This window comes from Eschrichtius robustus, chromosome 6 (assembly GCF_028021215.1).
Source record: "Eschrichtius robustus isolate mEscRob2 chromosome 6, mEscRob2.pri, whole genome shotgun sequence".
Taxonomy (NCBI): domain Eukaryota; kingdom Metazoa; phylum Chordata; class Mammalia; order Artiodactyla; family Eschrichtiidae; genus Eschrichtius; species Eschrichtius robustus.
Window position 1 is genome coordinate 37,631,039 of NC_090829.1, and position 25,787 is coordinate 37,656,825.

Genomic DNA, 25,787 nt, shown 5'->3' on the forward strand with positions numbered 1-25,787 from the left:
TTTTATTTCTGGAATCTTATGTCTATTCCACTGAGCTACATATTCATTCACATTGCTTTGATTACTGTAGTTTTGTAGTAAGTTTTGAGAGTGGGGAGTGTGACTCCTCCAGTTTTATTCTTTTTCTATATTTTTTGGCTGTTTGGGAACCCTTGAAATCCTGTATGAATTTGAGGATCAGCATTTCCATTTCTACAAAAAAGTAGCATTAGAATTTTGATAGGGATTGCATTGCACCTGTGGATCACTTTGGGTTGTATTGCCATCTTGACAATATTAAATTTTCTAATCCATGAACACGGGATGTCTTTCCCTTTATTTAGGTTTGTGAAATAAATTTGGTTTTGATTTGGAAAAAAAAAAAAAAGAATGGAAGGTGGTGGAAGGGGTGGATATATTGGCATAACGGCCAGAGCCTCTGGAACAGCTAGCTCAGCCAGAGGAGTTAAGGTTTGAAGCAACATATCCTCACTCTCACTCCCTTCTTTTTCTTATGTTTTCTGATAATAGTACAAATGTTTGCACATAAAGGATTTCACCATTCTTCCCTGCTTCTTCACAGAATAGCTATAGAGTTATTCAAAAGCCACTGTAAAACCATAGCTAGCAATTGATCATCTAACCATTAAAAGGATGCCTTTTTGCTTTGGCATCAACCAACTGGGATTACAATGCAATTGAACAGAATCTTGATTACCGCCGTGACAAACAATTTAAGATAATTAGTAAAATTATGACTGGCTTCACTTACCAGCATATACCAGAATTTTAGAAGTTCCATATAATTTCTAGAATGTGTATATTAATAACATTTACTCATATGATACAATCTAAGAAGTTTTATCACCGCTCATTTGATAATGCCTCCCATGCAGTTCAACACACCAAATAAGCCCAATGAGTTTAATATTCCTCTCTCTCAGATGGAGAGAAAACAAGTAATGTGAGGTGTTCCAGAAACCCTCCAGAAAGCCCCAAAGTTAGCCAGAGACCAAATGAACCTCACTTAGAACTTGATCTTTGGGAAGTTTGTCAAAAATATCAGAAAGTTTTAACCAATGATAAAAGATCTCAATGGCAAATACAGATCACTTAAAGAAACTCACAATTACCAAAAGCAGTTCAATATTTTACGAAAACTTTGTCCTAATAGAGAACCAAATTCATGTTTTTTACCACTTTACCTTTAAGATTTTCTTAGTTAAGTTCAATCTTATTTTAGAACTTAGTTTAGTTTCAAGTTATGAAAATCTAGAGACACTATTCTATATAGATATTCCTAAAACATTATTCCCATAGAGTTTACCCAAAACTCTTTACTTCATTTACCTCTATTTTATTTAATTAAAAGCTTTTGTAACAGGAATAATAAGGTCTTATTTGATTTCTAGTAAACCTAGGTATAATAAAAGTATTATACTTAAAGTTGATGATTCTACAGATGTATCTGTATCAAACCAACAACCTTACGCTAACTGTAACACCAGATATTAATTCAATAGTGAATAGTTCCTAGATCACGTGAACCTGAAACTCACTCTGGCCAGTTTCTTTTATATTTGAGTATTTATATAAGAACTTAATTTCCTTTAAGCTAATTAAATAGAGTTCTTTTACAAATTAATTTTGACAATGCCACATCTATAAACACATGTACAAACACAAAAACAAACACAGGGACCTCATAGTTCCCATTCCAAAGTTTTAACCATGAATTGGGTACAACAATGTAAAACCCATCAGTTGCAAAAGAGGCTGGATTCAAATTGGATTTCTGGCAGATGGGATAAATCAAGGTCATCCGTCTAGATAGCTAAACCCTTTTTAACGAATATTTATGGAAAAGACACTTCTGTTTCTATTTATAGCTTTTGGTGATTTTTCAAGTGGAACCTTTCTCTTCTTCCTCGGAATGCCCCACTCTTGGACAAGAACAGACAGTTTTTTTTCCTGTTCCCTTCCTCCATTTGACATCAGTAAAAGTTTTAAGTATCACAAAACTGATTTGGCTGTAAATGGAGGAACAGTACCAAACAAAATGAAAAACCCAAAGAACAAACAGAAAATCCTAAATAAACCCTCAAGTTTGGTCTTGGGCTTTTACATATGCCAATGACACAGGAGACCATAAACGACGTAATTAACACAGCAAGGGTAGCAGTACATGGTGCACACGGTGCTGAGATAACCCTGCCTAACCCCCTGTGGAGATCCTAACAGGTACTGCGGCCATACATTGTTACAATAAAATATCATCTTCCTCTCACCCATGGGGTCATAGCTGTAATCAGATGCCTTATCCAAAATGCACCTTAGAGGACTTTCTTTAGGGATAGTTGAAACACTCCCCATTTTTAAAGATAGAAATTCAAGACAAACAAAACACAAACGGCACACACAAATGCTAGCATCCAAAGAAACAAACGAACTGGTTCACAAATCGGGTAAAAGACCAACAACTCTTTCCTCTCTCCAGCAGGGTACCCCACTCAAAAACAAAACAAATTGACTTATTCCGGAGAAAAAGCCCCAAACAGAGAGGAAATAAAGTTTCCGGCTGTATACACTGGAGCAACTCGCCCTACTGGATGGAGCCTGTCGGCTCCCAAATGTCGACTCCTTGCTCTAACTGCCAAGTGCTAGGGCAGCCGGTGCTGCTTGGGAGGAACTTTGAAGAGAAGACCCTCAGGACAAGTGGTCCTGGCAGGTGCTAGGCCTACCTCCAAAATTCCCCAACTGGGACCAGCTGGCCACGAGCAGCAAGGCTCCTGGATGGCTCATCAAAATTTGTTACTGAGCCCAAGCTTGTACTGCTTGCCATACAACAGGCCAATAAACTGAGAGCTGAGTCGCTGGGGCAAGGAACAGTGACTTTATTTGGAAAGCCAGGAAACTGAGAAGATGGTGGACTCGTGTCCCCAAAGAGCCGTTTTGCCTGTCTTAGAATTCAGGCTTCTTCATGGAATTTAACTCTCAAATATGCCTTTCTATAAACTGTTTTATCCTGTTGCATCTGACCATGCTCCATTACTCTCTTTTTATTTCAAAGACTAGATGTTGGATCTTTGTCAAAGCTGGGGACTGTTAAATCTAAATTCATGTTTGGTTTTGTTTCATTTATCATTTTCATTCACTGATAATGCACAGTGATCGTACATTTCTATAATACCAAGACAGAATAAAATAAATATAAGATGCATCTCTCATCTTTAATTATCCCCCTCCCCTCCCCTCCCCTCCCCTCCCCTCCCCTCCCCCTCCCCTCCCCTCCCCTCCCCCTCCCCTCCCCTCCCCTCCCCCTCCCCTCCCCTCCCCTCCCCCTCCCCTCTCAAAATAAAAAGAATTTGGGTTTCTTTTATACTAAAAGAGGAGGGAGTAAAGTCATACATTTCCTGGTTCCAGTCAGCTTCCAGAGGGTGTGTTAATTCTTCCTCCCTGCAGTCATTCACAGGTGGGCCTGGTTAGGATGTTTCCTGTGAGCTAAACAAAGGTATTTTAGCTTAATGCTCATTACCTGGGAGGCAGGGTTCCCAGAGATGGACCATTATGTATAATTTAAGCTTATAGGCAACATCCCTTTAGTGACTAACTTGTAATAGAATACAAAAGGTTCTTCCCTGTTACAATATTATATAAATAAATAATAGAGAATCCTAATTCCACTTGGAGGATCATTGTGAAAGGATGCTTAAAGTTGTGCAGTCTATCCGTTCCTCCACTCTAAAACGTATCCCTTAAAGAAGGTGTGGTACATATATACAGTGGAATGCTACTCAGCCACAAAAAAAGAACGAAATAATGCCACTTGCAGCAACATGGACGGACTTGGAGGGTATTATACTAAGTGAAATAAGTCAGACAGACAAAGACAAATACTGTATGATATCACTTGTATGTGGAATCTAAAATACGACACAAATGAACATATCTATGAAACAGAAACAGACTCAGACACAGAGAACAGACTTCTGGTTGCCAAGGGGGAAGGGGGATGGGGGAGGGATGGATTGGGAGTTTGAGGTGGCAGATGCAAACTATTATATATAGAATGGATAAACAACAAGGTTCTACTTTATAGTACAGGGAACTAAATTCAATATTCTGTGATAAACCATAACGGAAAAGAATATAAAAAAGAAGGTATACGTATGTACAACTCAATCACTTTGCTGTTAGCAGAGATTAACACAACATTGTAAATCAACTATACTTCAATAAAAAAATACATCCCTGACTTAATTACATCTTACCACATGCTGTCTGTCTGCAGCACATAGTTTGAGCCCCTCACCCAAATTACTTTTATTTGTTCTATATACTAGTGTTGTGCTACTGGTTTTCACTGCAGAATATTATTTTGAAAAAATGATGACAGTCTATTAACCAATAAGCTTTAAAAAAAATCTCTTGTTATTCATTTGATCTCCTGTAGACCCATTTTTGCCCTCCCCTCCCACCTCTACCTCCTCATTGAGACTTCAGGAGGTATCCATTGCCTCAGAAAAGGGATGTGAAAAGAAGTTAGAAGTAACAGTGAATTGTCAGCCTTTGAATTTCAGAATAAACTTCTGAGACTCAGAGCAGAGATAATACTTTGAGAAAATAGGGTTTTAAGTCTCTCAAGTCAGGATTTTGAGGTTAAAAATTTCATGACCATGAAGAACCTTGGATATGAACCTTGTTGCATAAATAATACATTTGGGAATACTGTGCGGAAGGGGGACTAGGAAGAACCTGAATAAATGGCGACTACTCCTAATTGACTGAGTTTCCCCTGAACCGACTAAGATGACATTTTTTTCACCAGGTGAAATGGGATCCAGGGCTCGACATAAATTAAGTCTAATATAAAGTAATAAAGAAAATTACATTGTTCATATGTACGAAGTCATGAGGGTGTTTGTACCCTTACACATCTCGTGAAACATGCTCCTGCCCTGAGCGGGGAGATATAGAGGCTATTGTTGCTATAGGGTTCTCTTGGGGAGGCCCCACAGGAAAAAATTCTTGGGTCTCAGTATCGGGAATATTTTCTTCCTCTGGGCAAATGGTTTATTTTTAGTCTGGGAAACTGTGACTCATGGATCTGATTGAATGCCTCTCCTAAATTTGGCTGCATGGAAGCGTGGAGTCAGCTCTGAACCCTACCTGCCTTTTGCAGTGGGTAGAACCTCACAGCATGCATTTCATCTGCTTACGTCATCCTGGTGACTTCTTTCTGCTCTATGCCTTTACTTACTCTCAATCTGGTTGGACTTTCTGGGAAGCAGACCTTGAGACAGAATTTAAGGTGCAGGATGTTTACTAAGGAGTACCCTTAGGATCAACACCTATGGGAGGGAGTGGAGAAGAATCAAGATTGGGGAGGGGGAGAAGCTGAGCTTTAACGCAGCCCCAGTGGTAGCCTCAGCTGACCCCATGGGGAGCTCTGGAGGTAGAATGGGCCCTCAGAGCTGTTCAAATTTGTGCTGGGGCACCAAGTTCTTCACTGGAGAAGGGCCTTGGTAATGCATCAGTCTGAATGTTTGTGTCCCCTAAAATTCATGTGTTGAAACCTCATCTTCGAAGTGGTGGTGTTTGGAGATGGGACCTAATTTGGGAGGTAATTAGGTGATGAGGGCATAGTCCTCATGAATGGGATCAGTGCCCTTATAAAAGAGACCCCAGAGAGCTCCCTCACCCCTCCTGCCATGTGAGGACACAGCAGGAAGATGGCTGTCTGTGAACCAGAAGCGGGACCTCACCAGATGCCGAAACTGCTGGCACCTTGGTCTTGGTTTTTCCAGCCTCCAGAACTGTGAGAAATAAATGGCCATCATTAATACGCTACCCAGTCTAGGGTAATTTGTTATAGCAGCCTGAACAGACTAGGACAATCAGTGTCCATCACACTTATTTTTTAAATCTACTATAAAAATTTTAAAAAATCATAAATTATTTTTGGAACAAGGGCACAAATAAAATAAGTAGTTAAAAATAAGTGACCCTGGGGGCTTCTCTGGCGGTCCAGTGGTTAAAGCTCCACACTTCCAGAACTGCAGGGGGCTCGGATTCGATACCTGGTTAGGTGACTCTGTCCTCATTCTTGCTTACTTATGTTATGTTGTCTCTTAACTTAACTTTGATCCTGAGTCTTTGCATGCACTGTTCCCTAAGACTAGAATGAGCTCTCTCTTCTTTGACTGTGAGAGTGTGAAAGAACAGGTCCACAGTAGAAGAAAATTGGATTCCATCTCCAAGGCCCGGAATGTTATCACCTCTTCGGTGGAAGGTTTGCTACCTCCTCCAAAGTGTCAGCTGCCTCCTTCTCTCTCTCTGCCAAGCTCCCAACATCACACACTCATAATCCCTCCTCCACATACAAGACTTGTCCTCAAATCTGACCCCTTTTGAGCGTTCTCTTTATAGAACAGTGTCACCACCAATCCACTGGTGCCAGAATCCTGAGGGTGGGTTCCTATCTATTGCCAAGTCCTGTAATTTTTATTTCAAAAATATCTCTCTAGCCCTCCATTTCTATTTCCAGTGCCACTCCCTCCTTACAAGCTCTTATTATATCTCTTGCCTGTACTATCTTAGTAGCCCCCTGTCTTTCTCCCAGTGTCTAGTCTTGCTTTCCCAGCAACCCATTCGCCACACAGCAGCTGGAGGACTTATAAAACTGTTGACCTAATCATGTCACCCTGTTTTAAGCCTGTCAACAGCTCTCCCTCTGGGCCTGCAAGACTTGCCCATATCCCCTGTCTCACCACCCTCATTAGTTTTCCTCTCCTCCCTGCTGTTTTCTGGACACACTGGCTTGTTTTTGATTCCTCCAATGGGCTGTGACTTTCTTCTCCCCATGGTCATCTCTCACTGTGATCACTCTTTCTGGTCTGCCTTTCCTTCACCTCTTCTGCAGACTAATAACTCATGTTCATCCTTCAGATCTCAGGTCAGAAAACTCGTCCTCCAGGAAGCTGTCCTTAAATTCCTAACTAGGTCAGCCCTCTCATTTCATGATCTCTATCCATTGTGCTTTCGCGAAGTACTGGTCACATGGCAATTTCATAATTAAGAAACGACTTTAACATCTTTCTCTTCTACTAGAATATAAATTCCACAAAGGTTGGGATACCTTGATGACCTCAGCGTTCCCAATGCCTAGCACAGGCCCTGCACATAAGAGGTGCTTTCTGTTTTGTTTTACATACTGGATAAATATGTACTTATTTACTGAGTTTCTTAAAGGCATGGACAATTTACTAGTCAATGCCCTGGCATAGTATCTGGCATATGTTGGATGTGCAATACATGTTTGTTGGATGAATATCTTGAATCAACAACTTGAAGGGTTGTCTTGGGGAAGAGGAAGCAGACATTTCGTGTGGCTGCAGGAAAGAGAATTAAGACCAAAGGTTAGAAATTACCAAAAGGCAGAATTTTCCAAAAAACAATCCAAAGGATGAGTAACCTAATAGCAATCACATAATAGGATGCTTTTGGGTTTTGGGATTATGGGAAATTTTTGTTGTATTTTATTTTAATAGTCCTTTTTTGTTTTCTGCATTGTCTACAATAAATATTATTTTTATAATGAGAAAATATTAATTTAAAAAACATGTGGACTGGTGATAAAGTAATGGATTCTCTGTCCCTAGAAGTGTTTGAACAGCTGGTAATGACACCTGCCAATGATGACAAGGAAGGGACTTCTCCGTGGTTGGGGCAGAGGAGGTTGGACCCTACGTGCTCTAAGGCTCTTCTAACTCCAACGCCACATGATATTGTTAACTGAATGATAAATGCTGAGCCCCCTTTCTTGGAAGAACTTGGCCTAGTTTACATGGCTGTCTTACATTCTGCCAGTGACTTCTTTACACTGGAAGCTCACAATGACAGTATTGGCTGCAGTATTTGATTTGTATTCACCTGAGGCTGATATAACAGGAGGATTTCTGGACATTATAGTGATGTCAAGAACATGAATATATAGCTGAGGGATGTTTGTGTGGAAAAGCTTAAGATATCCCTCTATGAAATGTTTTAGTGAGTCCTGATTAAAATGTTCTCAAATCAGCACTTAAAGCACACATACCCTAAGTATTATATTTCATGGTTAATCTTTCAAGATAGACATTTCCAAACCGTGGTTTTGGTTAAATTAAAAAGATGGGCCTTACTCTGAAGACATTTCCAAACCGTGGTTTTGGTTAAATTAAAAAGATGGGCCTTACTCTGATTTTTGTGTTTATGAGCTAGTTTGGGCAAACAGGATCATTGCTTTTCTCTCTTAACAGAAAAGACGTTTAGAACAATTCCTCCATATTACAATAGCTTTGAATTAAGAGGAATAGAATACTCCCAGACGTTATCGGATGTGTAGGAGTGAACCTCAGTTAAGAACAGTGCAACACACACAAAGTTCTTCTGATTACATGAAATCCGGCCTAATTAGATAGAGAGAGCGAGGGGGAAATCTAAGACAATGACATAATAAGACTGATTTCTACAAACTACATGTCAACATTGTTTTGTTGTCACAACTCCTGTGTAAAAGAATATGTGTATGTATATATGTATAAATGTGTACTATACTGACAAATGTGTATTATCCTGACATAAGTGGACTGATAGTTAAAAAATAAAACAAGGCAAGAAAAGAATTCTAAAAGAATTCAAAAAGGAAAAATTAGAATTTACTATTATCTGTCTCCTCCCAAGTTTCCAGTGAGGTCTCATGGAGCACTTGTTATTCCTATTAACAAATAAGTTTGTCATTTGTTTGAGTACTTTCCACTCTTACATTATTTGAGTATTTTATAACTCTTCTAGGTTCTCAGTACCAAAGTGAATTCTAATCATTTTATTGACTGAAAGACAAAGGAAGTGTATTTTCTTTCTATTCGACGAAAACTTTAAAAAGGTTTGTTCAAAAAGGCATCAGGAATTATGTAAACACAATGTGTCTGATTATCATCTTACAGAATAACGCACAAGAAAGTTCCAGGATTTCTGGCTCCCCTCCCCATACCCCCAGAAAGTTTTTTCTTTGAAGTAGACAAGTTCAATATGTGCTGCGTTGGGGGTGTAGAATGAGAAGAATGTCAATATGGAAACTGCTCTGCGAGGCTGGGGTTCTCATGGCAGCACCCAGGAGCTCAGGCCTCCAGTGGAGCTGGTGGCCTGTCCCGCCAAGAACAAGGCTGGAAGGACTTGTGTAACCTGGTAATAGAAGGACAGAGAGGAGGAGGTGGAAACCTGTCTCATCAAAGTGCACTGAATAGAAGCTTCCTTGCCCAGGCAAGTACCTGGAAAAGCCCAGCCTTGGGGCTTGTCCTGATCCGCTACAGTTCATACAGTGGATCCATTCTACCTACTCTGCTCTACGCCTCCCTCTGCTCCTCCCTGGGTCCCCGCTTCCAACTTGGCTCCAGGCCTTGCCTCCCTACTCTTGTCTCTGGCATGACTGACCTCTAGGACTCATCTGGATATGCGCCTCCTTCTTGGTATGGATTCCTCTTCAGACACCATCCCAATTTACCCCCATGCTCCCCAATCTGTGACAGTGGATAAAAGACACATCACATGCCCCTACCCTCACCCCTGCCATCTTAGTCCATTCCCTATGTAGCCTCCCTGCCAGGGCAGGGGACTTGGAAAAAGGAGAGTACAGGAAGGGAGACACAGAGGCACCAGACATATGGCTTGTTGTGTGGACATTAGCTATTTTTATTTCCATCAAAACAGAGGGTGTGGTGGTTAATTTTATATGTCAACTTGACTGGCCTAAGGGATGCCCAGATAGCTGGTAAAACTTATTTCTGGGTGTGTCTGTGAAGGTGTATTTGGAAGAGATTAGCACTTTGAATCAGTAGACTGAATAGAGATCCACCCTCACCAATGTGGGTGGGTCTCATCCAATCTATGGGGACCTGAATAGAACAAGGAGAACCCTGACTAATACAGAGGGTAAGCACGCACAGGAATGGCTGATCTCATAGCTTTGAGAATGGGTGCACTGGGGGCATTTTAACCATTTTAAAAGATTTTAAAATTTCTTATATTTGCCATATGATTTACTGTTCACAAAACTTTTACATACAGTTTTGAATACTGTGGAACCCTTAAATTAATACTTACTTTTGATCATTTATTTGCATTTTTTCTCCTATTATTTACCAGTTCTGAAATTGGGATGTGTCTTACAATCAGTGGTGTTTTGCAATCGTCATCCACCAGGAATGACTGTGACCAGGTATCACTTGAACTTGGCCCCAGCTCTTTGTGTTGTAACTTCAGTTGAATTGTGTACATGGTTGACACTACATGTTTAGTATGTAAACTGCTGTTTAGTATGTCTTAACAAATTATAATATGATTTGACTTTGAAACAAAAATTTATCATGTACATAGAAAAGCGCAGAAATAGAGGATTGGATTGGGATGAAATGTGACATTAGTGAACCAAAGAGCCATCATTGGAGTAATGACCACGGTTCCATATGGTCATGCAAAGCAACCACCAAGTGTTTTACTTAAGAAAGGAAGATATCAACACGTAATAAAGCCATGTTTCACTGTGTTGCTGAAGTAAGTACCAATCTATAGAATTACCTATCACATAACATGCAAAGTACCTAAAGTCAGAAAAAAACTGTTAAATCCCTCAGAATAGATAAAAGACATTTTGGTAAAACACTACTCATTGGACTGTTATTAAGGTATTGCATCGTAATTTCATTGGTAGGATTTCTTTTTTCCATAGTGGTAGATTAAAAAATGGAGTGTTATTACCAAGCACGTATTAAGATAAAGGTTCTCTGCTGGAGGCTTTTACATGACATTTAATCCTCATAACAGCTGTGCTCCATAGATAATATTATCCCCAACCCAGAGATGAGAGAGGAGTGATTTTCTCAGGTTGGTAATTCAGTTTGGGTAGAATTAGGACTCAAATCCTCATGTGTCCATGCCCAAATCCTGTGCTACTTTCTGCAGACTCCGCTGCCTGGGGAGAGCTCTCCCTGATTTTCCAACCCCTTTGTCCTTCAGAAGCATCCCTGGGGAGGAACCCCCCCCACCCCCAAGGGGTCTATATCCTGGTGCTATCCTGGAACAAGACAACATCTTGGGTTTTTCATCTAAAAACTTAGTTAGCTTTTGGGAACTAGAAATCCTGACTGGGGCATCTGTGGTATTTACTTCTCTGCAATGCACCTTGAATTTATCTCACGTATTCTCTTGCCTCATCTCAGAATTGTTTCCTAAAATGGGGAATGTTTTTTCAACCAGGTAATCTATATTTATGTTTAAGAATAAGTCATAACAAATAAGCCCCAAAGTAGGCAAACTGAAGATGACCCAGTAAATGTCCCTCAACATCACCAGCCAAGGATTTTCTAGAAAACCTAGTGTTAGCAAAATATTGAGTATTTATTTTTACCAAACTCCAGGTTCTCAAGAAGTAACCAGATGAGAGTCTCACACATAAACATTTATGTTTCCACAGCTATCTGGGAGGAGAAAAGAGTCAAAATGAAGTAAAAATGAAAACCACTTGGATTTCTGTCTATGATTATAATTGTATTCATACCAACATATTTAAAGGTTTAAACATGTTTAGAAAAGCGGTTTCTTCGTAGATCGGGACCAGGAACAGCAGCTCTCTTGGGAAAGGCCAATCTGTGGTAAGCCAGCTGGCCACAGGGGTGGAAGTGCCAGAAATATCAGTGGGAAGACAATGATTCTAAAATGCCTAGTGTGATTCTGAACTCAGGAAGATCTGCCTGCATTTGGAATTACTGCATCATGGAATGAAACCAGAAAGATCATTCTTTACATTTCATATATTTACTTCTTTTTAGAACTGGTTCAAAGGCTCTGAGAGTTGTGCTTTAAACTAGAGGCATCTAGTTAATTAAACCACAAAAATAATTCTTTTCCTCCAAATTGAGTTCGTAGGGCCATTCTCTTCTTTTCTTCAGACAAGCATTCAGTGAAAACAGAATCAGGACATAACCAGTGTTTTACTGTAATCTCTCTTCCGTGAAAGGTTTGAGCATATTACTGGCATTTAAATTATTAATAATACAGTGTCACTTACTACTCTATTTCTATTTGTCTGTTACCAATTTTTCCTAATTGATGAAACCATCTAGGGTTACTCACTGACTCTTAAGAATGAGCTGGCAGATTTAAAAACACTATTTAGAGAATTATTTATGACTATGCCTATTCTCACCCTTTTCCTGCCCAACTTCATAGAAGGAGATGTCCCCCTAGTCCAAGGTGAATCACTTATCTAGACTCTGAATGTATACATTAAAATTAAATTTACCACCTGCCTCACCTCTCAAACTGTTGCTTTGGAATTTTCTATCTCAGTGAATGCTATCATCATGCATCAAGCTTCCCCAAAGCACCTTGGAGTCATCAGAGACTCCTTCCTTCCCATTTTTATACCCCAGCTCCATCCAATCCACTAGTGTCCCGTCCATTTTATTAATTCAATATTTTCCTGCATTTCCATTTCCCTCTGTCTCCTCTGCTACTACATCGGTCCTCACCACCTTCCAAGAACCTCCCAAATCACCTCCCTGCTACAATCCATTCTCTATACCATGATCAAAATTATTTCTCTAAATGCAAATCTTCTTAAAATCTTTCAATATGTTTCACCATCTTGAGGAAAAAATTCAAGATCCTTAGCATGGAACCAAGCCCTTCATGCTATGGCCCTGCAGGCCTTCCTTTCCAGCATCATTCTGCACCATCCCCCAACAGGTCCCATATGTTCCAATCCCAGGTGAGGACTTGCTGTTTTGCAAGTAGACCATGTTCCCTCTTCCTCCTTCACCTCTGTAAGGTGGTTCCCTCTACTGGCCATTTGCTCCTTTTCTGCCCATGACACTCCTACTAGTTCTTTAAGACAAGCTCATTCTCTAACACCTCTGGGGAACAGTAAGGGAGCCCAAGCTGAGTTCAAAGTCACTTACAGTGGTGCCTTCTCCTATGTTTCCTCAGGACCCTGTGCGTACTTCCATCAAGGCACTTGCCACATAGCATTTCAATTTTTGTTGTACATGTCCATCTCCTCCACTACGCTGTAAACTCCTTGAAGGGAAGAGCTGGATCTTTTATTTTTATATCTCCAGGCCAACCATGGTACCTGTTTCTTGGTAGCTGCTCCATAAATTGCTGTGGAATAAAGGAGTTTTAATCGTTTTCCTTCACTTCCAGAAACTTTGCTCAAGCAAAGCTATTTTTCCTCTTTCTTTCTGTGTTTTAAACTTCTTTCCCTTAAGCCTAATGCATCCTTAAAGCAAACAACAAAAAACACTTTCTCCATCTTAGCCCCACATTACTGAAAGGAGAGTTCAATTATTGCTTTAAACTCTTAATCTCCTGTTGATTCTTCAATCCACTGAAATTGACTTTCACCTCATCACTCCAATGAAATTTTTCTTGCCAATGACACCAACTGCTTCTTGGTTGCAAAAGTCATTCTTTATCTTAAGTGATTACTCTTCAGGATTTCACATGGCTAATCTCTTTTCCTTGAAAACCTTGGTGCATGTGACATTATTTCCTCTGGTTTATAACATCTCTGAACACTAATCAGCCTCCTTGCTTAAATCCTGGGTGTCCCAAGGAAGCCCTTATTAATTCTTTTGTCTTATTCTCTCTGAGTAATTTAATCTTATTCCACATTTTCAGTGACCATCTATTTATATGATGAGGCCAAATTTTCACTTTCCAAATTCTATTTCCAACTTCTAAGAGCTTCTATGATTCACAATACTCTCCAACTTTATGTTAAAACTTAAAATTGAATTGTTTCCTTCCTCAAACTTGGTCTCTTTTATATTTCCTATCCTAGTGAGTTAGCAGTAGAGTCAGGGTAGAATTCAGGGTATTGACGACTTATAATCTTTCTCCACGTTTCTATACTAGACTTTGTTTACTAAATTTCAAAGAAAAAAATTAACCTGTATGTGTATTACAAGTAAGCTTTTGTATTAGTTATCTATTGCTACATAACAAATTACCACACACTTAACAGCTTAAAACAGCACTTATTTATTATCTCAAAGTATCCATGGATCAGGAGTCCAAGCATGGCTTAGCTGGGTCCTCTGCTCAAGGTTTCGCAAAGCTGCAATCAAGGCGTTGGCTGGGAATGGGCTCTTATCTGAGGCTCAGGATCCTCTTCCAAGCGGCTCACTGATTGTGGCAAAATTCATTTCCTTGAAGCTGTAGAACTCGTGGCAGCTTATTCAAGGCCAGTGGGAAAGACTCTGACTTGTTCACCCTCTTTCAAAGGGCTCAACTGATTAGGTCAGGCCCACCCAGGATCACATCCTCTCAATTAACTCAAAGTCAGCTGATTAAGGACCTTAATTATATATAGAAAATTTCCTTCATCTTTGCCACGGAATGTAACATAATCATGGGAGAGACTATCCTATCCCTTTTGCCATATTCTATCAGTTAGAAGCAAGTTATAGGTCCCGCCACACTCAGGGGGAGGAGGTTATACCAGGGTTTGGGTCACTGGAAGTCATTCTAGAATTCTGCCTACTACAGCTTAATTTTTTTTTTTAATTATGGATAATGGCAAAAACCAATAAATGTTTGTAATTTGGAGATATTAAAATGTTGAATACAAAGAAGAAACGTATAGAACTTTAAAATCTCAAAGTTTAATGGAAATGACACATATTTTGAAGATGGGAAAATGGTTTTCTGTGCTTATCCTGGCTTATACTTACTGCCTTGGGCAGGAGAAATAGCCAAGTATCTAAACTTTAGATCATATTATATGAACCTAAAAGGAATAATCAAATAAGGAGTTCTGAAGGACATTTAATTACATAATTGGCTTAACTTGAGGACCATTTTACAAAGTGTTAGCCTCACTTGCATTAGGAGAGGATAAATGTAATTATATTTCCATAAGTAAGTTATATGGTTTTCCTCAGTGTTCATCAATTTGACTTTTCCTTGTAGGTTTTTTTTTTCTTTTAGTACTTTTGACAGATTATTTTTCATCAGAAGTACGTAATCTTGCCTTAGGATAGGTAGTTCAGGTATCTTTTAAAGTTGTTTTCTTACAATGTATAATAACATGTCTACGGAAGTTTCTAGATCCCTACTCTCCCCTTTCTGGCTCCATACCATCTGTAGCCCCTTTTCCCATATGCCTCACACAGCTGTTCTGGAGTTAATGCAAATGCCAGGTGGATCTGAAATGTACTCAGGATCTTGCCACTTTTAGGTCCTGCTTCTTGGGGAAAACTGCTCCATTGGTATTTAATAAAAAACAGCATGACATGGTGAGTTTATCTCTTTTTCCTGACATTGGCAATGACAGTGCAATGCCCATTGTATACCACTGGTGTGAGGTCGGCTTGCAAATCCCTACAGATATGTGGTTACTTCCCTACTTTCCCTCTCTTTTGCTTGGGCAACTGCCACATTGATGCACTGGAGCCACTCTTCTGCATTCTTCTCATCCTTGGCCTTGAAAACATAGCTTTTATTGTCTGTGAAGATTTCGAAAGCCCGAGGGAGAGAGCGGTCCCTGCGTTTCTTGGCCACAACTTTCACACTCTGTACTTTGCTGAGTTCTATTGGTGAGTCATCAGGATCATCTTTCTGAAATGCATGGGAAGGAAAGAACATGAGCTAGCTTTCATAGTATGGAAAGATCTCTGGCTCCTGGAGAATTTTCTAAGAGGATCAGAATCCTTTCACTTCATGTGGCTTAAGACCTTTGTTATTTTGGGTGCTAAAGCCTCAAAGAGTCATTAGAGCAAATGAAGGAGTGAGCAACTGGCTTTTTGTTGTACTATCTAGGGTTGAAACAAAATAGCCAATTTACAGAAAATTATTATACAGTGGGATTGGGAAAAATGCTTGATTCATATTTCTTTGACTTTATGTCATTTTCTACTGATACTAACACTGTATTAATAGAGCAAAATGCAGCAGTACAATTTGGGGTAATATTAACTTAGAATTTGAGATAATTTTACGGCTTGAAATTGAATTTTCTTTTGTGTTACCTCTGAGAAAGAGGTATTAATTGAACAAACAGGGTTCCAATGTTTAAGTAGATGAAACTGTTTTTGAAACTCTCTTGAGCTTTGGAAGCATGATTTGTCCACAAACATTAAGGGAAGGAATATTTAATGATGTTACATTTTCTTTGCATTAAAGCAGATGCTTAAGGATCTCTCTAACACCAGAGTCATCATGATGGGCTAGCATGAATGTTTTTAAGGAGTCAGATACTTCTTTAAAGCAATTTCAGGTCTTTAACATCCCTGAGCCCATTCTGTCTATTGGAGAATGTACCTGTGTTTGAGAATCTTACCAACTCTCCTTTCCCATCTCCCTTTCACAATCACCCTTCTCTCACTTTGCAGTGGAAAGGCATCTTTTTCACTCGTCCTGAACTTTCTATGGTGTATTGTCCACCTTGGAAAAATCTCAGGAGCATCAAACAAAAAGAGTAATTCAAAATACTGATGTCAGCAGAATAGAGAGTCTAGAAATAAACCCACCTATGGTTAATTAATCTTGAACAAAGGAGACAAGAATATACAATGGGAAAAAGACAGTCTCTTCAGAAAGTGGTGTTGGGAAAGTTGGACAGCTGCATGTAAGTCAATGAAGTTAGAACACACCCTCATACCACACACAAAAATAAACTCAAAATGGAGTAAAGACTTAAACATAGACATGACACCATAGACCTCTTAGAAGAGACCATGGGCAAAACATTCTCTGACATAAATAGTACCAATGTTTTCTTAGGTCAGTCTCCCAAGGCACTAGAAGTAAAAACAAAGTAAACAAATGAAACCTAATCAAACTTATAAGCTTTTGCACAGCAAAAGAAACCATAAACAAAATGAAAAGACAAAGTACAGAATGGGATAAAATATTTGCAAATGATGTGGCTGACAAGGGCTTAATTTCCAAAATATGCATACAGCTCATACAACTCAACAACAAAAAAACAAACAACCCAATGGAAAAATGGGCGGAAGACCTAAATAGACATTTCTCCAAAGAAAAAATACAGATGGCAAATAGGCACATGAAAAGATGCTCAATATTGCTAATTATTAGAGAAATGCAAATCAAAACTGTAATAAGGTACCACCTCACACCAGTCGGAATGGCCATCATTAAAAAGTCTACAAATGCGTCTGGAGCCTGTGCTCCGCAACAAGAGAGGCCACGATAGAGAGAGGCCCGCGCACCGTGATGAAGAGTGGCCCCCACTTGCCGCAACTAGAGAAAGCCCTCGCACAGAAACGGAGACCCAACACAGCCAAAAAAAAAAAAAGTCCACAAATAACAAAATGCTGGAGAGGGTGTGGAGAAAAGGGAACCCTCCTACACTGTTGGTGGGATTGTAAGTTGGTGCAGCCACTGTGGAAAACAGTACGGATGTTCCTCAGAAAACTAAAAATAGAATTACCATATGATTCAGCAATCCCACTCCTGGGCATATATCTGGACAAAACTGTAATTCATAAAGATACATGCACCCCTATGTTCATAGCAGCACTATTCACAATAGCCAAGACATGGAAACAATCTAAATGTCCATCAACAGATGAATGGATAAGGAAGATGTGGTACATATATACAATGGACTATTACTCAGCCACAACTACCGAGCCCACGCGCCACAACTACTGAAGCCCGCGTGCCTAGAGCCCGTGCTCTGCAACAAGAGAAGCCACCGCAATGAGAAGCCCACACATCGCAACGAAGAGTAGCCCCCGCTCACCGCAACTAGAGAAAGCCTGCACGCAGCAACGAAGACCCAATGCAGCCAAAAAAAAAAAAAAAAAAAGTGAAAAATAACACTATAGTCTTTTAGTTCTTACTTTAAAATGCACATTTTCCTCATTTACAAGAAAAACCCTTTATGATGTGGCTGAAGCTTCAGCTGGACTGCTGACCACTGCATGTTTACTGTCTCCCTGGGGATGAGAGGGATTTTGCTGTGGTCTTCACGCTATATTATATTATTTCCTAATATTTGAGCCAAATGTTCTGTCATATTTCTGGAATGTCAAACCATTATTTCCTGATAAAGATGTCAAATAAGTTAGCCAATCATACAATAGCTTATTCTCTAAACTTTATTAAAAAGCTCCAAATCAAGAAGTATAAAGGTCATTATTTGAGTTCAGGAAAAACATTCTTATGCACTAACTCTACTTTGTTAATGCATAAGAGGGATCTGAAAAATCACTACATCTTAACTTCTATTCTGATTTCTTTAATAAAGACAGGAAATTCAAATGGTCATTTTAAACACTTTAAAAATGCTTCAGTGTGAACCTATGCTAAAAAAATATTTCCTTAAACCTCCAATAACTTTCCAAATTGAACACACCATTATACTTTTTGAAAAAAGACCTTCAGCCCATCTGTATATTTTACAAAACACACAGATGAAGAAAGTAACATGAGTTCAAAATAGGTGTCACCAAAATGTTCTTTTTCATTCAAAAAGTTAATGTGAAATCTTATTAACTAAAAGAGCATTGATCAGAATTCGTCATAATTCAGATACACCATACTTGATTCCTGTTGAGTAGTAAGTTCAAACAAATTTTGTAATGAGCACTCCAAAGATATAGTGCATGTGCTCTTAGTGAAATGTAATTTTCAAGTAATTTAACATTCTCATTAATTAACTCAGACACAGTTTGGTTTGCCACTGACCCTGTATTTTAAGTGTACATGGGAAGCTGGACAGTGTACTCATTTAAGAACATGCTTTGGTGTCACACTGCCTGAGCCTAACTCCAGTTTTACCCTTTCTCACCTTACTGGCTGTAACCTTGGACAAGCCCATCAGTCTCTTTTTGCCTCAGTTTCCCCACCTATAAAATGGCAATAACAATAGTGCTGACCTCAAAGGATTGTTCCGAAGATAGATAGAGGCAATCCAGTGTGGCATGTGATAAGCTCTGATAAGTTATTATTATTATATCTCAAAATGGTCAAGAAGTAGGTCAAAATTTCATGCTCCCTGATCTGTAATGAGTAGAGTTTAATGATAAATAAAACTGATTTGAAAAGAAAGGGATAACTTTGCATTGCTGATTGCAATAGAATATTATTTCACAAGTTTCCCACTGAAAATTCAGAATATGGATATTTACTGAGCATCCTACTTCAGATTGAAAATTATATTAAACAAATATTTATTAATTCTTTCAGAATTCTATTCTATTCATTAACTGAATATTAAATGAATGAAAGATAGTAATATTTTTCCCTAATCAGAATTGAATTTGGTTGACTATAAAAAGTGCTTAAAATAAATCAGCCTTTTTTTCTTCCTCCCTGCCTACTGTCTCCTTCGTCAGGTCCCCACCTCCAAATATAACCTTCAATCCTAAAAGAAGTCAGAGTCAATGTCATAAGCCACACATTTATTTAGGTGATCCACAGGAAACAGAAGGTATGGTGTTCAAGTCGAGATCCCCGGGTACACCTTCTGTGGTTCGTCTTCTAAAACTTAAGTTAACCAAAATACCCTCCCGTAATAAACTGAAGAGGTACAGTGAACCAACTAACATAGGAATGAACAGAACAGACAGTCAAACGGGCATATATAATAAAATGACACTGTAAAATGGAGAAGGAAAAAATTATTGGCCTTTTAACTCAAGACAAAATGCCTAGCTGGCAGAGATCAAGACCTTAAAAATGCAAGTGTAAAAGATGGTAGGGGTACTTACAGACTTTCCTTTTTGAAACAGAAGTTGATTTCCAGCCAGTGTAAAATAGCGGGTTTTCCACCTTTTGATGAACTTCCATCTGACTTGCTTCTCTTTAAGTTTTCCTTCTATGAGAGGCTGGCCATCTTGATTTACAACTGTTGAAGGTAACAGAACGATCAAGCCATTAATTTTCCATTATTTATTTGGCAAGTGATCAAAAGTCAGAATTGTACAGTGAGCCAGACCCAGTAAGTACATTTGGATAGTGGGCTAACAAATTATGAATTTGGTTAACCTTCCCCCTTTGTCCCTAAAAGAATGTACAATTTAGATATGATAATGGGAAAGTGTTGAAAGCCCTCATCGAGATTTGCAAAAGGAACATAGTTCACGAAAAGAGCATTTGGTTAGCAGTTATTTAAGGTTCATCCAGACATTCAGCTTTCTGTGCTTCCTGACTCCTTTGTTTCATGGTATTCTGTTCACATGAACTGCTAAGAAATATAGCTTTATAAATAATCATAAACCAAGTATATTTAGCTATTTGTCAGCAAAACTCAATGTAGTGCTCCAAAAGATGTGTTTTTCTGAATCCTTAACAGCTGCAAAGGCAAACTTACCTAACTCTTTTTTTTTTTTTTAATTATTTATGGCTGTGTTAGGTTTTCGTTTCTGTGCGAGGGCTTTCTCTAGTTGCGGCAAGTGGGGACCACTCTTCATCACGGTGCGCGGGCCTTTCACTGTCGCGGCCTCTCTTGTTGGGGAGCACAGGCTCCAGACGCGCAGGCTCAGTAATTGTGGCTCACGGGCCTAGTTGCTCCGCGGCATGTGGGATCTTCCCAGACCAGGGCTCGAACCCGTGTCCCCTGCATTGGCAGGCAGACTCTCAACCACTGAGCCACCAGGGAAGCCCTTACCTAACTCTTTTGAACATGATTTTTCCACTCTGGAACACACACACTCTATCTCCACTGTCCGTATTTGAATCTTCACCTAGTTAAAAACTGATCATTTCATGTTTCAACTCAAACGTTGCTTCCTCTGGGAGACCTTTCCCAAACCCAGACTCCAGTGACTTTGTCTTCTATATGTTCTCAAAGTAACTGGAGTGTTTCTTTTCTATCAGGTATCATCATTTGTAGATGATTATTGGTATTTACCTTATTAATATCTTTCTTTCCCATTCAACTGAAAGCTCCATGAGGGCAGGGTCTTTGCTTTGTTCACTATTGTTATATCAGGCATCTAACCTAGTATGGAGTCTATAAATTTTGTTCAATGAATGAATGAATGGATTCATTTTACATTGAAGTAGAGTGTGTATGATTACACATAACCATAGAATTAGAAGACCGGTTACAATGTCAGAAGTTTAAATGCTGAACTGAAGAATTCCATTTGTTTTACCAACTACATAAGATTCACTCTTCAAATTTCAAATTCATGTGAAAGCATCTGATTTCTGGGGAGTATGACAATATTTATTTATACACATTAATGTTCAATTTTCATAGCACCTTGAAAGTAATGAAATTTGTTCATCACTATGAAATTTGGACAGTACCTCTTTGACCATATGAACACAACCTATCCTTCCCATCTACCATTTCTCTTATCTAATGTAGGTAAAAAATTTACCTCAGACAGGGGATTTGTCCACCTTAACAGCACTGTTGGGGTAAGAATAATGCAATGTATAGTTTTTATAAACAAAGTTCTATTAAAGTTAATCTAGCTTTTTTCCCTTCTTGTCTGATGACTAGTCAATTGGATGTTCCATTGTCAATCCCAAATTAAGGCTAATAACTGAAACAACATATGAGATATATTGTTAGATAGTGATAGGGTTATGATGGAGATAGAATAGAGAGTGAGTGACTTGGGGGTTGGCGCACATGCATTTAAGTGGTCAGGAAAGAGCTTGTATATTTGCGGTGGCATTTAATCTGAGGCTTCAGTGATGAGAAGTGTCCCCCATTTTCTGCGATGCTCCATGGTGGCTAGTACTCGGTATTGCAGAGGGTATGGAAAGCAGTCACTCAAGAATTATTGACAATCAATGTCAAGAAAATTATCTCAGTGTTCTGCTTTGCTCTACTAGGAATCAGCTGATTTAGAGCTTTCTTAAAGCTAGTATGCTCTTTGCAAATTTAAATTTTCCATAGACACAGTGCTTGCTTCCTTTGTGCAGCAGGTAAAGCACTTAGGACACCATGTCTTCCCCACGTGCTATTGGTCCTAGAGGGCGGGGACAGCCTGCTTGCCATGTGCTCACAGTGTCGGCCTGGGCTAGGGGTTCCATGAATGTCTGCTAACACGTGCTGTGGAGTCATGAAGAGTGCAGCAGCCCGTCTGGGAGGAGGAAGGGAAGGTCCAAAGGAGGTCCAAGAGGAGAAAACAAACCAACAAGCAACTAAGTAACAACAAGGAAAATCCCAAGCCAAAAATAGGATTCATTTTTTTCTAAAACACCCATTTCCTATGCTTTCAAATTGGAAAAAAAATGCTGATCTAATTGTAATGTTGAAGGATTTTTGAATAACAATTCAGAAGAGTTAGATTCGAGTCCTCTTAACCACTGATTTCTGCTCAGCAAAGAGGAAATAATAATCACTCCCACCTGCTTTACAAGGATGTTGAGAGATCAAAAATCAAAATAAAGAAATTTATGTGAGGACACTAGGTAAGTAGCAAAGAACTACTACCCCTGCCCCCCTCTTTTATTAAAGAACTTACTTCACCTTTTGTAACCACATTGCTGTCTTGCCATTTTTAATGGTAAGATGGTTTAATATAATGCAATGTCATTTAATAACAGAACACTTTTCCAGTCTTTCTCTCATATTTACTCAAAGAAACATTTGAAATAGTCATGATATCTGAACTGATTTGAAATCACGATTGGTTTAGGTAATATTTAAGCACGTGTGTCCTTCTAGATCTGACATAGGGAATTAGCTACAAGAACTTCTCCTCAACATAGATCCAAATCTCAAGGCAGGTCCAAATGTTTCACTTTAAGTGTATGTGAGGGAAGTCACACTTGGCAAAATAGTTGAAGGAATTGTTTGAGACATGGAGTGGCTGGGATATCATACCCACATACCCACAATGACCGTGAGAGACTCCAGAGAAAATGATAGGCTTACTGGAGAACAAAAGGATGAAGGATGATGGAGAAACGCTGCTAATTGAAGACTTTTCACTGTACCCCAGTAAAAGTGGATCCCAGGGGAAAAGTCCATGGAAAGGATTTTAGGAAGGAAATGTTAGCAGCACTTTAAACTAGCTGCATGTTAGGGGCTTAATTTAGGCATCAGAGTCAGCTTCAGATAATTTGTAAAAGCCAGGCTATTTGTAGCTGTAGGATTAATTTAAAAATAGTTTCAAAAGGCAAAAAATAAAAAATAAAAAGGCTTAAATTTTTTTCCAGTGGCTATCCCAGGCCCTAAACATTTTTTTTTTTTTTTATAATTATGTCTGGCATATGCGTGACTGGCCATGTGTCCTTTTAATAGGTCTATTGCCCATAGCACGTCCCGGTAAGCAATAATTCTCATATGATATTGCAGTCTCTTCATGGTCAAAACAGGGAACTAACTCTTTCTAGGGATGAGCATATTCCACTTGAAAAATAACATGTGGAATGAGACTATGAGGGAATGATTGTGTGTCTAAAACTATCTTGTTTGCACATAATGCATAAAGGATACTTAAATATTTTCTCACTTGCCAATTAACACATTATTTCGTTCAAAGCACCACAATTTGGCTAAGACATTCTTTACCAACCAGGATCTGTTCCTTTTTTAAATTATCAGTTGGCTGAAAAAACTATGGAATATTAAACTGAATTCTCTAGTGCAATTGGAACCCAAACTATTACCATGTTTATCAACTTAAAAGTCTTTTAGAGTGCTAATACAAATGGTCATATATTAATTGTATTTCCTTTTGTGCACCAAGAGTTGAAAATATTTATGTTGATAAAAGATGAAACTTGAAGGTGTTAGTCTTACTCAACACAAAGTTGGTGAATAAGAGTGAAATAATATCAGACCCAGATACCTTAAAGCAAGAAAGAATATTCCTCTGTTGATCTACCAACCATATCCAGTCATCTCACACATAATTTTGAGCACAGATAAGCTGTAAGGCACTGTGTTTGGATCTGAGGGGGTCATAAAGCCCAGCTCAGAGAGAGCTTGAATTTATCATCTTGTGGGGAGATAAAAATTTGACAAATTTGACAACTCAGTGTAGAGTTTGGCAAGTGCCCCTGCAGAAGTAAAAGCCAAGCGTTACAGAACTCAAAGAAAGGAAATTCTACTTCTAGCTGGGAGAGGGTGACATGAGGGCTGGGCTCCCGCTGAAGAAGGGAGAAAGGAACTTCTAGGAGGAGTACAGAGAAGGCCTGAGGTAACCAGTGGGACATGTGAGGGAAAGTGCATGAAAAGAAAAAAACTTAAAGAAGCTGGAAGAATCAATGAACTCAGAAGCAAGTTCACTTCTTCTGCAAGTAAAGCAGTCACTTTGGTCAAAGTCATGAACTGAAGGTGGGGGATCGGCAGGCGATTCAAGATTTTTTGGTGCAAGATCCAGGAAAGAGATTGGGTATCAAATAGTCATGGGGAGGCCATATTGGACTTCATTTGAAAGTTCTTCTGAAACCCCATTAGAAAGGACCTTGTTTTTCTTAAGGACCAAGGAGGGGCCTAGAGCCTGTGAAGGTCCAGCCAGCACAGACATGAAGCCTCACAGACCCCAGATGGGATCTGCTATGGATCAGGGATGGTTGCAGCAGGAAACAGGGGGCACCTCAAGCTGGGCAACTGAGGGCAGTTAATAAAGGGACTATTTACACAGGTGTGGGCAAGGTGGAGGAAAAGCACCTTAGTACTCTGGGGCCAGGAGCTAGGAGGAGGCATAACACCCCTCTCTGGCTGAAGAGGAAAGCGAAGAGAACAGTTAGGACCCAGAAGGAGACCTGTATGCAAGAGCGGTGCCTGACAGGAGTTGTGGCTGTGGATTGAGGACACAGTCAACCTGCGGTGACCAAGCAGGGAGGGAGTCGGAAATAAATAAGCAGACCTCACTCTGCTCCCTCCCTCTGATCTCCTGCCAGAATGTAACTGAAAGCCAGAGGTAAGGAGAATGGAACACCCTGGAGAGGCACCTATTCTAAACTGGGCGTAGGAAGCAGAAAAGCTTCCTGGAGAATATGTGTCTGAGCTGAATTCTGAAGGACAAGTAGCAGTGATGAAGGTGAAGTGAAGAAGGATATTCCGAAAAAAAAAAAAAAAAAAACATATGCAAAGGGCTGAGGCTGACAGAGTGGGCATGAAATGCATTCTAGGAACTGTCACTCATTCTTTGTGATGGAACCTGGTGGGGCTTGGCAAACAAGAGATGAGATGTGAGATTCAAGAAGAGACTAATCCTAAAGATCCCTCGACATCATGAAAAGTGGAAGCTAATACTTTGTAACATAACATCATAAAAAATAATAATTTCTGTAGTCATATAACCCTTTTATCTCAAGAGCACAAGAGCTCAATAATTCAAGGTCTCCACCTTGTTTTAAGATCGTTGCAATTGTGAATATGTTTTTAGCCAATTATAATTTAGTTAAACATAGTGTGTTGGACGCCACGTTTACTCCTTACTATAATAAATCATACAAGGCTGTACCAAAGACTTTCTCTGGCCTAGGCCTAGGGTTGATGAGGTAAGGGCAGTGACTTTGGAGTCAGACCTCAGCTGAAGTCCAGAATCTGTTACTTTAACAGCTGACCGGTCTTGTACAAGTTGTTTAACTTCACTGAGCTTCAATTTCCTCTTCTCCAAAGATGTCATGCTTAACAACAGGGCCACTGTGAATGGCTGTGCAGGCTGTTCACTGCACAAGCGCACTCAGCCAAGGGGTAAGTAGGGGCTGAAATTCAGCCCGAATTTTGCTGTTTAAGTCTACACCCCCAAGTGGACATCATCCACCATAAATAAAGGCACAAAAATGCTGTAAAGGTTAACAGTAGCCTTGCT

At 39.4% G+C, this 25,787-nt stretch overlaps 1 protein-coding gene across 6 annotated transcripts in view; it reads right to left on the minus strand.

Moving 5' to 3' along the window:
* VEPH1 (ventricular zone expressed PH domain containing 1) overlaps positions 1 to 25,787 on the minus strand; it is a 238,717-nt gene that overhangs the window by 10,812 nt on the left and 202,118 nt on the right. For 4 of the 6 annotated variants that reach the window (XM_068546152.1, XM_068546151.1, XM_068546155.1 and 1 more), the window contains exons 13-14: positions 19,764 to 19,900; positions 14,038 to 15,639 (exon numbers count right to left, since the gene is read on the minus strand). In XM_068546152.1, the coding sequence (XP_068402253.1) occupies positions 15,403 to 15,639; positions 19,764 to 19,900 (374 nt within the window). In that variant the 3' untranslated portion in view covers positions 14,038 to 15,402. Of the gene's footprint in view, positions 1 to 3,385; positions 3,481 to 14,037; positions 15,640 to 19,763; positions 19,901 to 25,787 lie in introns of those variants that run through there. The other 2 variants (XR_011074282.1, XM_068546156.1) reach the window with 2 other exon arrangements.